This window comes from Zalophus californianus, chromosome 3 (assembly GCF_009762305.2).
Source record: "Zalophus californianus isolate mZalCal1 chromosome 3, mZalCal1.pri.v2, whole genome shotgun sequence".
NCBI lineage: Eukaryota > Metazoa > Chordata > Mammalia > Carnivora > Otariidae > Zalophus > Zalophus californianus.
The window spans coordinates 124,896,023-124,912,210 of NC_045597.1; the positions used below are offsets into that span (position 1 = coordinate 124,896,023).

Sequence of the window (16,188 nt, forward strand, 5' to 3'; positions counted from 1 at the left end):
CATAATCTTGTAGGGCAAGAGAACATAGTAAATTCTGCAGTGCTAGCACTTTGTGGGACTTCATTTTGAGGAGACAGTTTTATCTAGAGGCATTATAAAGACCAGCTTATAGAATGAAATTTAACATTTTTCAAGAAAGAGTTTATTTGGCACAATGAGTAGCGCAAAAGGACCATTTTCCTCCATTAGCATCATTTCTTCCAGAGAAAGAAGGCAACCAGGTTGGACACATTCTGTAAGTTCACTACAGGCTGCAGAAGCAGGGAGATGTGAAGGAAGGCATTTAGGCAGCAATCCCTGGGAGCACTGCAGCTCCATATTCGCTCAAAGGCCACGTGTCCCTATCTGTGTAAGTGCTGCCAAGACATCGCCATTTTTCTTTTTAAACAAGATTTTATTTTTATTTAATTGAGAGAGAGGGCATGACAGAGAGAGAGAGAGAGCGCTCACGAGCAGAGGGGAGAAAGGGAGAGAAAGAAGCAGACTCCCCACTGAGCCGGGAGCCTGATGCAGGGCTCCATCCCAGGACCCTGAGACCATGACATGGACTGAAGGCGGACACTCGACGACTGGACCACCCAGCTGCCCGACATTATCATTTTTCTAGACTATGCTCAGTCGGAAAAAAAAAAAAAAAAAGAAGGCAGCAATCTCATGAAACAATAAAGCCTGCTAAAAACATATAATGATGAGGTAAAAGTTGATGAGGTAAATATCAAGTGAGCAATGACATGTTTGCAAATATATTATTCAAAATGAAACAAATGGAACAGGATGTAGTTGAATCCTTTAAAAACGAATTATACATGATTCGTATAAATTATACATGATTTTGTGCTGTCATTAAGATATTTTTCTCCCTCGAAAAGCAAAACGGTAGGTAGTTAAAACAATTTGATATTGGCAGGTATCCCATATCTTAGGGAAACAAATTTCTTTTTTTAAAGAATTATCACCAGGGGCACCTGGGTGATGCAGTAGGTTAGGCGTCTGACCTGGTTTTGGCTCAGGTTGTGGTCTCGGTCCTGGGATTGAACCCCGAGTCGGGAATCGCCACTCAGCAGGGAGTCTGCTTGGGATTCTCTCTCCCTACGCCCCTCCCAATCATACTCTTTCTCTTTCTAAAGTAAATAAATAAATCTTAAAACAATAAAAAAGGAATTATAACCAATTGAAATGAGAAATTTTTTAGAAAAGATTTTATTTATTTGTCAGAGAGAGAGAGCACAAGCAGGGAGACCGTCAGAGGCAGAGGGAGAAGCAGGCTCCCTGCCAAGAAAGGAGCCCGACATGGGACTTGATCCCAGGACCCTGGGATCATGACCTGAGTTAAAGGCAGACGCTTAACCGACTGAGCCACCCAGGCGTTCCGAAATGAGATGTTTTTAACATAGTTGTTGGCTCCTTGTTTTAGGGAAATGGGAGTGCCCCGGTATTCCATGCGAGGCAAAATAAAATTCTAATAGCTTCTTTTCTCTGTTAAAATTCCCTTTGGTCTATTTAGCAGCTGAAACTTTTATTGAGTACCTACTATGCGCAAGGTATATAGTTAAGAACTAGGGATATAACTGTGGATAAAATAGGGTCTTATTTCATAGGAGCTTTTGCAATCTAATCGGGAAGGAGAGTATATGAAATCTCACAAAAACCCATTTAGCCGTTTATGGGACAGAGCACTGTTTTGAGAGATGCCTGTTGTTAATAAAAATGCCACCCAAAAGTGAAATACTTCTGATACTGAAATAGCTGTATTTCTTTTACAGTATATCTGGTATTTCATGTCCCTGGATGACATGATGAGGAACACTTTATCCCTGTAAGTTCTTTTTTTTTTTTAAGATTTTATTTATTTGAGAGACAGAATGAGAGAGAGAGAGAGAGACAGCACATGAGAGGGGGGAGGGTCAAAGGGAGAAGCAGACTCCCCGCTGAGCAGGGAGCCTGATGTGGGACTCGATCCCAGAACTCCAGGATCATGACCTGAGCCGAAGGCAGTCGCTTAACCAAATGAGCCACCCAGGCGCCCCATCCCTGTAAGTTCTTGATATCTGATTCACTACATGAATTGTACCATGTGTTCCAGGAAAACAACTACGTGAAGATTTCTTTAAGATATTTATGTTACCATTAAGCTGAGCAAGGGTTAGAGGATTTCAGTTAGATTTCTGAATTGAGAGGCGCCTAGGTGGCTTCAGTTGGTTAAGCGTCTGCCTTCGACTCAGGTTGTGATCCCAGGGTCCTAGGATCGAGCCCCATGTTGGGCTCCCTGCTCAGCGGGGACCCTGCCTCTCCCGCTCCCCGTCCCCTGCTCGTGCTCTCTCTCGCTCTCCCTCTCTCTCAAATGAATAAACAGAACCTTAAAAAAAACAAAACAAAACAAATACACCCAGATCTGTGTCATGGCTCACTTATTTTTAAGTACGTGGGAGACTGTTACAAAATGAGAGCTGCTTATTTCATTAGCATATCCAGTGGCTTATATCAAACCAGACCAAAGTCTCCAGAGCTTATGTTTTGAAGCCTAATACACAGATTCCAGGTTGAAGATCGGGAGATGCATGGGATGCCATTTTGTTATACACATCAGATCTTTCAGGTGGCCTCCTTGGCTGTTCTAAAAGAAGGGAGATACTAAGGAGGACTGACATGCAGAAACAGAAGCACCATGAATACTAGTAATATGACTATGATCAATAGGTAAATTTGGGCGTATTAACTTCAAAAAATTAATATACAACAGCCAACCCTTATCTTCTATATGGTCAATTTTCTAAATTAGCAATTCTTTACCTTATTGTGCAAAACAGTAATTGCTAAGAGTCCTAACAAATGATTCGTGACTCGAGATATATTCCTGTATTAAAGGGATATAAAAATTATATCAAACTACTCATAATCAATTGATTTTGTCAAATATGCAGAGTATTCTCAGTTGAATTTCCCCTTACTTAATCACCATCTTTTGGGTTTGTAAAGGGTATGCCTCAAATGTCTTGTGAGATGTCTCAAGTCAATTCTCCTCATTACCCAAGATAGAAAAGTTACTTTCTTGTTCATCAGAAGCAACAGGAACGTTGGTTAAAAAGCTTAACTACTATAGTATAACCTTCAGCAGACAACGCCACAAATGCAAACACTGATGTGAAATTTTCTGGCACCTCCTGAGAGCCATCTAAATTAATGGCATTGTAGGATTCTCCAACATGCCCTCAATAGGGCTTTGTGAGTGGGATGATCTTTTACAAATGCCTGGTTTTGTGGCATTAACAATCCCTTGTAAAGGACTATGAGCTTATATGGGTGATGCCCATGCTGATTCACTTCACATTTCCACCATAAAGTTTGCTTACCTATCTTCTGAGGCTCAAACTCTGTAATTATTTAAGGCTCAAATGTCTTCCCCCTTGATACCCACACTAAAGTCACTTCTAGAATGCCTGCTTTGACTAAACACTGTAGCTCATAATTTGACCTCTTGGAAGGCTTCCTCACCATCTAATCCAATGGCTCAGAGGACTAGCGTTCTCTGTAGTTTGTAACCGAGTGGACCTTTTCCTCAGTGTGTTCTAACAGCTGGAGAAATTGCTACTTCCAAACTCCCATTTTTCTAGTTAAGCAGTATTCTCCTAATCAACATTCTGTAAAACGTGAACTGCCCTCGATAGAAGCTTTTCCATCAGTTGTGGAAAACCAGCCCACTCAGCAACTGTAATTAGCTTTCTTTCTGATAATGTTGCCTACTTTCAAAATTCCTCAACTAGCAACATGCAAGGAGCTATCTGGGGCTCTTTAACGATTTCAACGTAGGGATCCAATACATTTTATCCATTTTTTGCGTGCACGACATCACTTCCTTTTTAGTCTCCTCTTTGTTTCTAGCCAAATCCTGTCCTGTCCAAGCACCAGCTAGAGCTCCAGCTTCTCTCTACAGATGCATGTGCTCTCCTCCTTTCCTGATCCTTATAGAGCGGTTCCATCTCCCACTCAGCTTTCCCTCCCAGTAAAATCACGATTTAAATCAGGTTAAATAAAAAACAAAAATATAATCCTTCCCCATCACTCCAACTTAAATATTTTAATGTTCTATATTTGCTGCTTTTCTCAGTCTTTATTTTTCATATTTGCAACCATAGGTCTTTTTCTCCTACCCTTTACATCGTGGACTTTCCCTATCTGGTTATAGAATCATTTTTTTTTTTAAGTGGTTACATAAGGTTCTGTTTGAAATGGGATTATGTATAGTTTCTTTGTTATTATAACTAACGCTGTATGAACATCGGTGTGTGTATCTTATTTATCTCTTTAATCCCAGTGCCGACTGCTAAATTGCTGGTCAGACTGTATGGTAATTAGAACACTGGCTCTGGACTAGTCTCCCTGGTTTGAAATCTGGCTTTGCCCTTTATTCCTTTGTGACTCCAGGCAAATTATTCAATGTCTGAGGTTTCATATCTGTGGGATGGGGAGAATAACTATACTTATTTCAGAGGGTTGTCACAATTAACATACAGTATTTAGAACAGCTGAATGCACATTAGCTATTGTTTCTATACTGGGACAGCAGGAGGAACTCAAATTTTTTATTTATGGTTCTTCCTCTTTGAATTATTAAGATAAATTCTCAGGAGAGGGACTTCTGGTTTATAAAAGTTATAAACATTTTTAGAGACTGGCCTGTTTTTCATGGAATTTTATTTTGTGAGATTTTTAACAAGCTGGCTAGGGTTGCCGCCTTGGCTTCACACACAATGAAGAAATGTTCAAGTTGTAGTTAAGGATGAAGGTGCTGGTAAATGCCTTTGAGAAAACTGTTTCCTAGTACACTGACATCTCCCACCCAAGGTCCTCATGCTTTAATAAAATTTTACTCTGCTATTTATTGTTCCTCCCTGGCAGAATCCAAGAGTGAAAAGGTGTCGAACCGATGTAAGGAACGTGCTGTAGGCTGGCTGTGATCGGCGGGGTAACAACTGCTCAAGGGCAGGCGCGGCACAGGGCTGGCCCGGCACGCCAAGCATCTTAGGCTGAAATGCTGGCCCATTTCCAGTTGTGATTCCCTTGTTACTTTTTAAAAACTAGACTTACCCTCCATGCTAGAGACTGAGTTTGAGTTTGAGATCTATAGGACAGCCCTTTCCCCACTGGCCACCCGGGAGTGTTCGAGCACTTCTGCTTTCACGGCAGTGATTGCTCCTAAGAGTGCATGCAGCTCTTGGAGCGTTCATCCGCACATGACGCACGTTTAGATTCTGTTCTATGTACACACTGGGGAAGGGAGACAGGAACCCACTGCAATCCCAAAGGTGGGATCACATCGTCTTAAACGTACCAGGAGCATCACACATGTCTTCAAGCGTTTCTTTTATCCTAGAGCTGCCAAATTTTTTTTTAACAGAGGAATAGTGCTTAAGACAAACATTCAAAAACAAAATGGACAGTAAACACCCTTGAAAGATTTTCAGCCTTTTTGCTAGAGTCAGTTTTTCCTCTAAACATTACCTTTTCTGCCTCCTGGCATAGGACAGTGCCCTAATAATATCACCTATGGACAGAGAGTTATAAAATGTGGGCAAGAGCAGTTTTCAAGCCTTGCTGGGCATATACCCAGTCTGAAAAGTCAGAATAACACAGAAAACAGATGTAAAACAAGCTGAGGCCTTTGGCCAGAGGTGGCTAGCAGTTATGCACTTCATTGGAGGGCCTCCATGACAGAGGAAGCTTTGGGCTGTGGCAGAATGGTACCAGCGTGGTACCAAGAATCTAACGACTCACAGATCTGCTGACTAGACACATCTTCTTTTAAAAAGTTCTCTGCCCTTAGCACATAGGAACCTATTCAGACTCCATTAATGTCATGGAGAAGTTCAGAAAGATGGGTAATCACACTGTCTCTTGTAACACTGAACACAGATGGGGACTTTGTCTACGGTGTGTGTGTGTGTGTGTGTGTGTATGCATGCGTGCGTGCGCACATGCCTGGCCCCTGCCCACTGCACCAGTAGGGAAAAACAGCAGGCACAGGGCAAGCAGCTCTAGGATAGTTCCAGCTAACATGCCGATGTGCATTAATTAGTCTTCCCAGAGACTGTACTCTCTTTCAGGCAGGTATAGGAAGAGCATTTTCTTAGAAAAAACCATGAATCATGACCATGAGTGACAGTGTTTTTGCCTTGGGCATGTCTCCTAATTTGGACATCTGTTCTAACTAACTAAAACTTCCCATCCCTTGTTACTGACATTCACTGTGTGGGAAACCACCACCCTACTATTTCTCCATAACAGAATTTTTATCAAGCAGATATTAAGTTGTTTTAAACCTCTATGGAATTCACCTAGATTGTCTTACAAAGTAGTCATTGGTTCTTTTACCCTGAATGGGGACCTTCCAAGCAGATCTGATTTACTGCAAACCAGCTCGCACTCAAAAGCAAGATAAAAACCAAGATAAATCCAAAGAAAGGACAATGCTTCCACATTTTCAGGGGGGGGAAAAAATGAGAGATTAGATGGGAAAAGAGAAGGAATGGTCTCGCGAGTAATTTTTTTCCCAACATAAACCATTATGTATATTTAAGGAAGATCCTGCTAGAAGATAAGGCCTCTTTGAAAACACGGTAACATCAGGCACAAAAGCACAAGATTTTTAAAAAGCAATTTCAGAAAAGAGATTGCATGAAAAACTGTGATGTGGATTTTCAGAGAGCTTTTACAAACATGTACGACATTATGTACCATTCCCCAGGACAGGGTGGGGTGTGTCTGGCAGGGGGGAACCCAGCCACTTTGCTCTGGTATGAAAAGAGCATGTTGGCAAGAGGGTAGGTGGTCCATGAGAAGTGACAACTCCTGCTTAGCCATTTGGAGACTTTCTTAAGACTGTTACAGTGAAGATGAGTTCACTGTTCAGTTTAATTTTCATAAAGTATCTTTTGGGGAGTTGTATCTAATGTGGGTTTCTCTTCTGTTCTTGGCGCCAATGTCACAGGCAAATTGCCAGTCATGCAAGAATCTAAGCACTCTGCCGGAAACCATCCTGGATGATTCTGCTTATGCCAGCTAAACAACGCGCATCGTTGACGAAACCATCCTCCGACTATATTTATGAAATGTTATGTCTGCTTAGCAATGAACCTACATCATTTAAAGCGGAGGCTCATTCAATTTACCCTGGCCTGCAGTATTTTTGTTTTTCATCTGGTTCTACCGAAAATAATATATACATTTCATGAAGAAACCTATGGTGTGGAGTCGCCCTTCAGGTAATTTGAGAGAGCAGCATCTAATCAGCACACTGGGAGTTAAAGAAAATTCTCGTATTAGGTGTACAAAAAAGGGGGGGAAATCCAGATAAGTTGAAGACCGTTTCAAATTCTGCTGTGGTTCCCAAATCCTCTTGGGACTTATTTTGGGGAAAAGCTGAGTTCCCTGGAACAGCGTGCTTCTGAGGCCCACATTATACACTTCAAACCCCTGCTGAAAGGCAGTTCAAACTTGCTTATATCCAGAAAAACCCTCAAAATAGCCATGATTATTTTGACAAGCCCTCCATGAAGAATGCTCTTGGAAACCATTTGGTAACCTCTGTTGGTTCTAGGGCGAGGCATGAGCTTTCTGCGCCCAGCACAAAATTAAAAATAAAACACAGCCTCTGCTGCCAAAGAACCTGCAGTCTAGCTGGGGACTAACACATCGACGAAATCATGAAATGTTAGAAAATGGCATAAAATTAAGTTCTGATTCAGAACAAAGAGAATGGCCTGACTGCATACCCCCAAGCAGAGATTCTCTTGAGGCAGAAGGAATCTGTTTCCTACAGTCGACACTTGGCACGACTTGGAAGAAACTGTTCTCTCCTAGTTGCAAAGGTACAGAGAATCCTACAATCCTTTACATGGGGTTTGGAAATCAAGGTCTTTTTTCCCTTGAACGGGTATGACCAACAGTCTTTAAACCTACTTCAAAGCAAACAGTTAAATGATACAACCATGAAGTCCTTTGGAGAAAAAAGGAACCTGTTCGACCTCGATCTGTGACACCCTGAGATCTACCTCATTCAGGAAACGGGTAGATCTTACCGCATTTGCGACTGATACAACATCAAAATGACTGCGTGCGGTGTTGTTTCTCATGCTCGAACTTTCCTTGCTGTACATAAAAATGAGCTGAGAAAGTCAAGTGTCACTGGTGGGTGGCCGAGCAGCCCTTCTGAGGGACTAATACCGCGGGGTCCTGACACGGATGACATGGGGAAGTGAGGAGAACCCCAGGAGATAGCCGTGCACATGTGTTAACCGCAGAAGGCCCCACAGGGTAGGTCTGACAGAAAGTTCCCACGTATTAAATTTCTCTCTTGTCTTTACTCGATTGGAGGGCAAAAACATCGCTTTCTATCTTCCTTCAACTCAAGTGTTGTTGATGGGAAAACAAACCAATTCAAAAAACAAAAAAGGAAGCTCTTGCACAAGGTTGGGTTCCTTGGAAGAGTGTACTTCCCAGTCTTTTATTTGATGATCTAGACTCGTGCCTGCAGGTGGTTCAAGCTCACACGCAGCCCTGCAAATCGTGCGCGCTCAAGTTTTAGCAGTCCAAGGTAGAAGTGTAGACTGTGGTATCGGATATACTTACTAATAGGTTCTTCTATGCTGTGAGACTCAACTGGGTATAGAGAATGAAAGTAAATCTCTAATCATAACCACCAGCCATCCAGTTAAGGATGAAACTCTGGAACTACTGCAGAATAAATAATGAACACCAGTTACCCACGCACAGCCTGGCATACGGGGGAAAACGGAAACATCTTCTGGTCTGTGGTCAGCCACTAGTATGCTAGCGTGTGAACACGTAGTATTGTCTTGGGGAACAGTGCAGTGAAGTTTATACAAAACCCACAAACATTTATCGTTGCTTAGTATGGTTGATGTACTGCGTTGGGATGAAAACAGGAAGATGAGAAAATAGTTTCTGCCTTCAAGGAGCTCCCAGTTTACTAAAGCGACATGTGTGAACATGTTCAGTGCTGGGATACAGGCGGGTGTCCTCAGGGTGCTGTGCGCACAGACCAACTGGACAAGAGGGGGCTCTGCCGGGGGGGTAGGCAAGCCTGGAACTGAGTCTTGGAGGGCGAGGACTGGAGAGCCGGGTTAAAGGGAATTGAAGGGCACTAGGCTGGAAACTACAGGAGAGGAACGGAGCTGCACGGTGTGCTTGGAATATATTCATAGCTCAGTCCTGGAGGAGGATGCACAGTAAGGCAGAGAACAGAGGGAGACAGGACTGAAGAAGTAGGCAAGAGCTCGATCACCTCTGGCCTTCAATGTCATTCTAGGAGCCTGGGTTTTTTCCGCTATGGGAGGAAGGGGACTTTTAGCAGGAAGGTGATACAGAGGCCTACATTTTATCGAACTCTCTGGCCGCAGTCAGGAAGGGTATCCGGAGAGGAAAGGCTAGCGATCAGGCAGGCAATTACAAGCCTGCCGTAATGGCTTCGATGAGAGATTCGGGGTTAAGCTAGGCTGTGGTAGGAGGGATGGAGGGGAGAGGGGAGATTCTAGAAATTATCAAGAGGAAAAATGTAAGGACCTGAATGGCTTTGTATGGGAGAGATGATGGATGGAGGGGAAGGGGCAGCCCAGGGTGATTCAGCCCTGACTTTAGGGCCTGGCTGGATACTGGTCCCACTAACCGAGAAAAGGACAACCGGAAGAGGGGCAGGATTAGATGGGAAGGGGGGCTAGTTTCACTTTGAAGGCGATGGTTGTCTGGTGACTGAGACCAGGCAGCCTGAAGCTCAGGGCAAAGCCAGGGCGGGAGAGGACTGTCTCCGAGTTGTATGAATGTACCCACTAGTGGAAACCTTGAGAATGCATGACATCTATTAGAACTGTGAGCCAGAAGTAGGATTCAGGGAAACAGCAACAATTAAGGAGTAGGTAGAAGAAACAAGCCCATGGATGAGAAGAAATTAATGCAGGACGGAAAGAAAACCGGGAGACAGGTGAAGCAGAAGTCAAAGGAGGACACGTTTCAGAGATGGGTAAGGGACCAGCAGTATCAAGTATAGCAGACAGCATCAGAAAGAGAGGGAAGCCTCCAAATTGGATAATCAGGAGGTAAGTGTTAGCTGAATTGTGTCCCCAGTACTCCCCCTGCCCCCCGGCACCCTTCCCAAAAAGAGCCGGAGTCCTAACGCTCAGTAACTCATAACGACAGAACAGGACCTTATTTACAAATAGCATCTTTAAGGTTAAAAAGAGGTCATTAGCATGGGCCCTGATTGAATGACTGGTGTCCTTATAAAAAAAAAAAGGGGGAAATGTGGACATAGAGACAGACATGCACAGAGGGAAGATGGAGTGAAGAAACGCAGGGAGAGGGTGCTCATCTACAAGCCAAGGATGGAGGGAGGCCTCCAACAGATTCTCCCTCCATCCTGGCCAGCACCTTAATCTTGGACTTGGAGCGTCCAGAACCGAGACAACATATTTCTATCATCTAAGCCACCCAGTTTGGGGTACTTTGTCACAACAGCCCAGCAGACTAATATGGACAGTTTACCATGTGAGACACAAGGAGAAGAAGTCAGGTTGGGGAGGGCTGAGGTGTGAATGGAAGACAGAAATGGGGACTACGCTTTTCAAAGGTTTATGTGAGAAGGGGCTACAGAGGAACACAGTGCTTTAGTTTTAGTTTCAAGATCACAGAGACCTGAATGATCTCGAAAATGGATAGATTTTTCTAGTAAATTATTTGAAATTTAAAATGTGTTGGCATAAAGTAGTTCATAGTTTTGTTCACTGTATTCTGTGATTTTAAAAATGTCTATTGTAGTCATGGTCGCAATTTTTGTTCCTAGTATTCTTTGTGTATTTTCTTGCATTTTTCTACAGTCACAATTTTTGTTCCTAATGTTGTTTGTGTATTTTCTTGCATTTCTCTACCAGTCATGCCAGAGATCTGTTATTATTGAAAATAAAGGTTATTGGTTTTGTTGGGGGAAAAAAAAGAATAAAAGCAAAAGAAATGTGAACTCCTAAGAGAGGGAGGGGATAACTGGCAGAGCAAGGCCTGATGGGATGTGATCAAGGCCCCAGCTTTGGGACCCCTTGTCCGTGAGACTTTAGGAAAGAGGGAGGCAAGAATGGGGTTGGGTGTGGTCTTTCTCCTTGTTGGGAGGAAATAGGAAGTTGATGGTGTTTCCACCTGGCGACCTCAATTTTATTCATCAAGTGAGAAGTGAAGTCATCTGCTTAGAGTTGAGAGGGGGTTAAGGGAGAAGTGGGCAGGCTTCGAGGGGAGACTGCAGCCAGGCAAGGATGAGAAAGCTGCCTGGTGAGGACCAGTGATGGTGAGGGTCTGGTCAAGCTGGAAACAACCTTGACCTTCCTGGATGTAACAGGAGCAGAGATGGTGGCCTGCTGTAGAATTAATCCAGGTTTAGCATTCTGTGAGGCAGGTGTGACGGAGGGATGGGGTACAAGACAAATGAGGACACTGCTAAAATGGAGACCAGATTTGGTGGGGATGGAAAAGGGGTAAAGAAGGACCCCATTGAAATTCAGATCAGGTTTAGTGGGAGCCAAGAATGAGTGTGATCTGGGAATGAAAAGCTCCCAAGGTGTTGTGTTCTTGGTCATGACAACACAAGGCAGAGTGGCAGGAGGAAGTGGCTACCATGGGGTGGACGGAAGGGCCATAGGGACTGAGGTCCAGGCTCTGTAAGGGGTGCAGGGTATCACAGGCTGAGATCTTCCACAAGGAGGCAGGAGCTGTGGTGCAGAGTACCATGCCCCTCAGTGGTAAGACTGCAGGACAGATTTACTGAGGCTGGTGGATGGTGGGGGAGGCAGGTTAGAGGAGGCCTGGGCATCTGAGAAGGAGGGGCTTCTGAATGCCTTACAAGTCAGACTCTCCCTCCACTGGGATGGCTCCCACTCATATTTAAATACTCAATGTCGGGGAGAAATGCATCTTCAAGTCTTATTTGTAGAACCAAAGAAATAAATTTTAAGAGCCAGATGAGGGGTTTTTGGTTCTCGATACATCAAGTGCTAAAATTATACATACATGACATCAAAAACTACTGATAAGATTTTAGACAAACAACATACCAGAAACTCCAGGTGGTGTCTTAATGAATTTTCCATTAAAATGACCAATAACGGCTTCACACTTATCTGTTGATTCCATCCTATTCATCCATCAAAATAAAACACATATTTAGAGATCTCTTAGTTTCAGATTTTGTTTTGTGCATGTGAATACATTCTTATAGGTTTATCGGACACAAATGAAAACCTAGCAAAAATCTGAATCAGAAAAAGTGGGCTTATCCTATCTTTTATCTGCTTTATGTGTACTTCTATAATAAAATGAAAACTTATATCCACAGAGTACATTCTGAATCATGTAAGAAATAAATTATATCCAGAGTGTTTAATATCAAGCATATCAAACGTGTAATTTTTTTCTACATGTTGGAAAACTGGCAATCAATACACAATAGCTCTGCTGGTCATGATATGGAATTAAAACAGAAATGCCAGTTCAAAATATGAGTGGATTTACTGCTGCCAGAATATTTTAAAGATGGCCTTTCCTTTCACAAAAGGACAGACTCAAAAGTCATGATGAGAATGAGTGAAAATCACAGGATACTCCTTATTCGGTTTTTATATTAACTTTGGGTATAAAGTTAAATTAGTGAAGTCGGTTATGTACTGTCTTTGTCATCTTGGCTTCAGAGGAGTAATTAAAGGATTGAGCCTAACTTTACAATTTTATTCTACATCTGCAGGTGGCTGAAAACCTCTGAGAAACATTTCAAGGGAATTACATTATTTTGACTTATTTTTTTTTTAATGGAAGAAACACTGAATAATCTATTCAAAATGCACCACACTCCTGGACTACCCAGAGAGTTACATCTTGGTTTTAATGGGTAGTAATAGTTTTAAAAAGCAACAGAATTTAATTGGGTTCCATCTTTGGATACAAAACTGAAACTACTTGATCTTCTTTCAGCACCCCTACAGAGGCGACGATTTTTTAGCTGGTGCTGAGCTTTTCATTATTTCCCCGGGATCCTTTTAAACAACGAAGCATACACTGGAAATGCAAGTTTTGGTGACTTTTCACCTATAGAAATTTTAGTTTTACCTTAAAATTATCTGGCCTAACAGAAAGAGCAATCAACTAAAAGCCAGAAGAACCAAGTACTAGACTTTGCTTCATTACTTGGCAGTCTGGTGACAAGGGAAACAGCTCTTCTTTGACTCGATTTTCTTATACGTAAAATAGTGAACAATGCTGCCTTTGTTGATTTCACAGGTCTGTGGGAGATGTGATTGTCATCAAATAGGGTGTTGTATATGAAAGTAAAATACGAGCAATTTTTCTTCCAAAATCAAAGTCAACACCTAGACATTATCTGTTCCTGCACAGTACTAACAGGTTCCTAAATAATGGGAAATCAGTTTTTATACGTGGGCTTGTAGATTAGAACTATGTCAAAACTCAAAGCACTTTCTGTTTGAGATTTTTCTTTTAGAAACAAAATTAACCGTTACACTAAAGTATCCTTTCCGGAGAGGAAGGGATAAAAATAAGTTGGAAGAAGTGAGGGCACTTTAGATAGATCTGTGACATTTTGCTTCTTAAAAAAGACAAAAAAAAATCTGAAGCAAAATTATAAAATGTTACAATTGGTGTAGCAATTGGTGGTTAGAGAGGTGTCCTATTATTGTCTTACTCTCTGAATGTCTGAAATAATCTAATTCACTGACTTTATTTATGATGAATCAAATTTCCATTAAATGAGAAAAGCCATACTGATTTATTTATGAAATTCAGGAACCTATGATTGTTATTTTTAAGAAGTTACAGACATCCTGATCTAATTAATCAAAATATTAAGGACACATATTTTCAAAACTATTGCTCAGGTGGATAGTTCCTTGCCCTGAGTCACCAAATATTTAGTGTCTTCAGGTCCAAGAATCCTAATGAACTTCCAAAAGATCTGGGGAAAAAAAAATACAAACCAATATTTACACATTTAAATTCATGGTGCAACTGGGCTCCCATAACCCTGGCTTAAATTCTCTCTTCTCGTTCAACTTTTATTTTGCAGGAAACTTAGCAGAGCTATTGTCACTGACATAGTAAAGACAGAGCAGCGTGCTTACCTAGCAAAGCCAACACCACGACTTGTACCACTGGAATCACGTAGTATCCTTGTAGAAATAACTTGTCCAAATGGTTTGAGCATATTTTCAAGTTCTTGCTCATCCATGGACAGTGGCAAATTAGAAATATATAGGTTAGTAGGATCTTGTTCCTGTTGCTAAAACAGAACAGAGAATTGTCCATTAATTTCCAATGGAAGTTGAAATACTGATGTTAACACAACACACCTACTTTGACTGAGCCACTCTCTTGGCTCAGGTAACTTAGAGTGCTACTGAGAGCGAGCGTGGGAGCTACAGAACACCAAAGTCACCTTGCACACTTGAAAACAGTGTCAGAAGCTTAGGCAATCTGTGCAGGTCAGATCGGATTCTGCAGAGCCGTTCTCAGCCCATTTGGAAGTGCAACTGCGGGCACGCGCCACGGAGCTGGAGAGGGTGCCCTCATGGAACCACACTCTCAGCTGTTTGCAGCGCTCCCAAAATAACCAACCTCTCCCCTGAGACTATTTTTAGGAGTCCATTTCAGGCACACTATTGCACAGAAGGCTATTACTGTCAATAATTCAATCCAGAGACACACAACGTATTCTGGACCAAGTCGTCTCCAGTCCAGTGGGGCTTTGTCCCAGTTCCCCTCCTCTGCTCCACAGCAGGGTCCTTACTACTTACTCTGGAATTCTGATCACCCATGGGGAAAGGAGAGCCCAGAAATGAACAAAAAACAAGTAAACTCAAAGCCATATATAAAATGATAAACTCTAGGCGGAGCAAACTTTAGAATCAGCATAAAGGTGAACGAGTCCGTGGGGGAGGGAAGCTTTGCTAAACCCTGGCTACTCAAAGAATGATCCAGGGCCAGCAGTGATGGGATCACCTACAAGCCCCTCCCAGACCTACAGAAGCAGAAGCTGCATTTTAACAGGATTTCCAGGTAATTCATATGCATATAAAAGTTCAAGAAGCAATAATTAGATCATTCCCCACTCACCTTTCCTTGGCTGAGATAGAATCAGCTGAAACCAAAGATACGCAACTGAATTTTCTGAAAACCAGTAATTGCTATGTATATTTGGTAAGAGTACGGTGTTAAATCAGAGAAAAAGCTTATATGTCAACTGGAATATTTTCTGACCAAGTCAAAACTCACTTCTGCAGTGGTGAGATTAGAACAGCCTTAATTAATTTTAAATCAGGCTTTCCTTTGATCCTATTAAACAACTGTATCTTCACATATTGAGCTATGCAGGCTTACGATTTTTCTTCAATAAGCCCTATTAGTAAAGTCATTAACTGATGTTTTAGCATTAGGCAACAGAATAGCACACTCATTATATTTTAGATTTCCAAAATGCACAGAACTTTAAAAATATATGTGGAGCATATGCATATTTTAATTGTACAAAGTCTCTACTTTCAAATTTATCCTGTTGTTAATTAAACCTGAAATGAAATCTGTCTTTTCATATAATCTGCAAGTAAAAGCACATATTGACCTTTCATACTATACGTACCTGGTAAGATTTAAAATAACAGTCTGGTATCCTAAGGAATGACAAATGCCTTGGTATTCCCAAGCATTCAAGTTATCAGACCCAGAGGAACTATGGGTAAAAAGTACTGTCCCCATGACCTCCCGCTTCAGACCAGAGGGCAACAGCACGTAACCAGGCCAGTCCCAAAGGGGTGCAGCAAAGGCTCCAGGCCCCGGTGTCCCTGAAGTATCCCGGGGGTGTGGCAGTGGGGACGGACCCGAGAAAAAAATTAAAATTTTCAAATGTTCAATAGTAAGCCGAACACTTAACCTCATTCACCCTTCACAGGCTAAACAAAATGGTAACTATCTTTGCTTTTAGCTGAAATTAGATCAGTTCAATGTAGGATGGCTGATTATCTTAGGCTGAACAAAACCTATCTTTATATCTTTAATGTACAAAAATTGGAAAGTGATTTAATAAATGCAAAAAAGAAACAGATAACGTGTTTGAAAATATAAGGAAAAGCA

The 16,188-nt window shown here is 42.0% G+C and overlaps 1 protein-coding gene across 10 annotated transcripts in view; it reads right to left on the minus strand.

Moving 5' to 3' along the window:
* The window catches only part of RBMS1 (RNA binding motif single stranded interacting protein 1), a 208,295-nt gene that overhangs the window by 15,665 nt on the left and 176,442 nt on the right, over positions 1–16,188 (minus strand). For all 10 annotated transcript variants that reach the window (XM_027588521.2, XM_027588517.2, XM_027588525.2 and 7 more), the window contains exons 5-6: positions 14,184–14,341; positions 12,108–12,187 (exon numbers count right to left, since the gene is read on the minus strand). In XM_027588521.2, the coding sequence (XP_027444322.1) occupies positions 12,108–12,187; positions 14,184–14,341 (238 nt within the window). The remainder of the gene's footprint in view (positions 1–12,107; positions 12,188–14,183; positions 14,342–16,188) is intronic.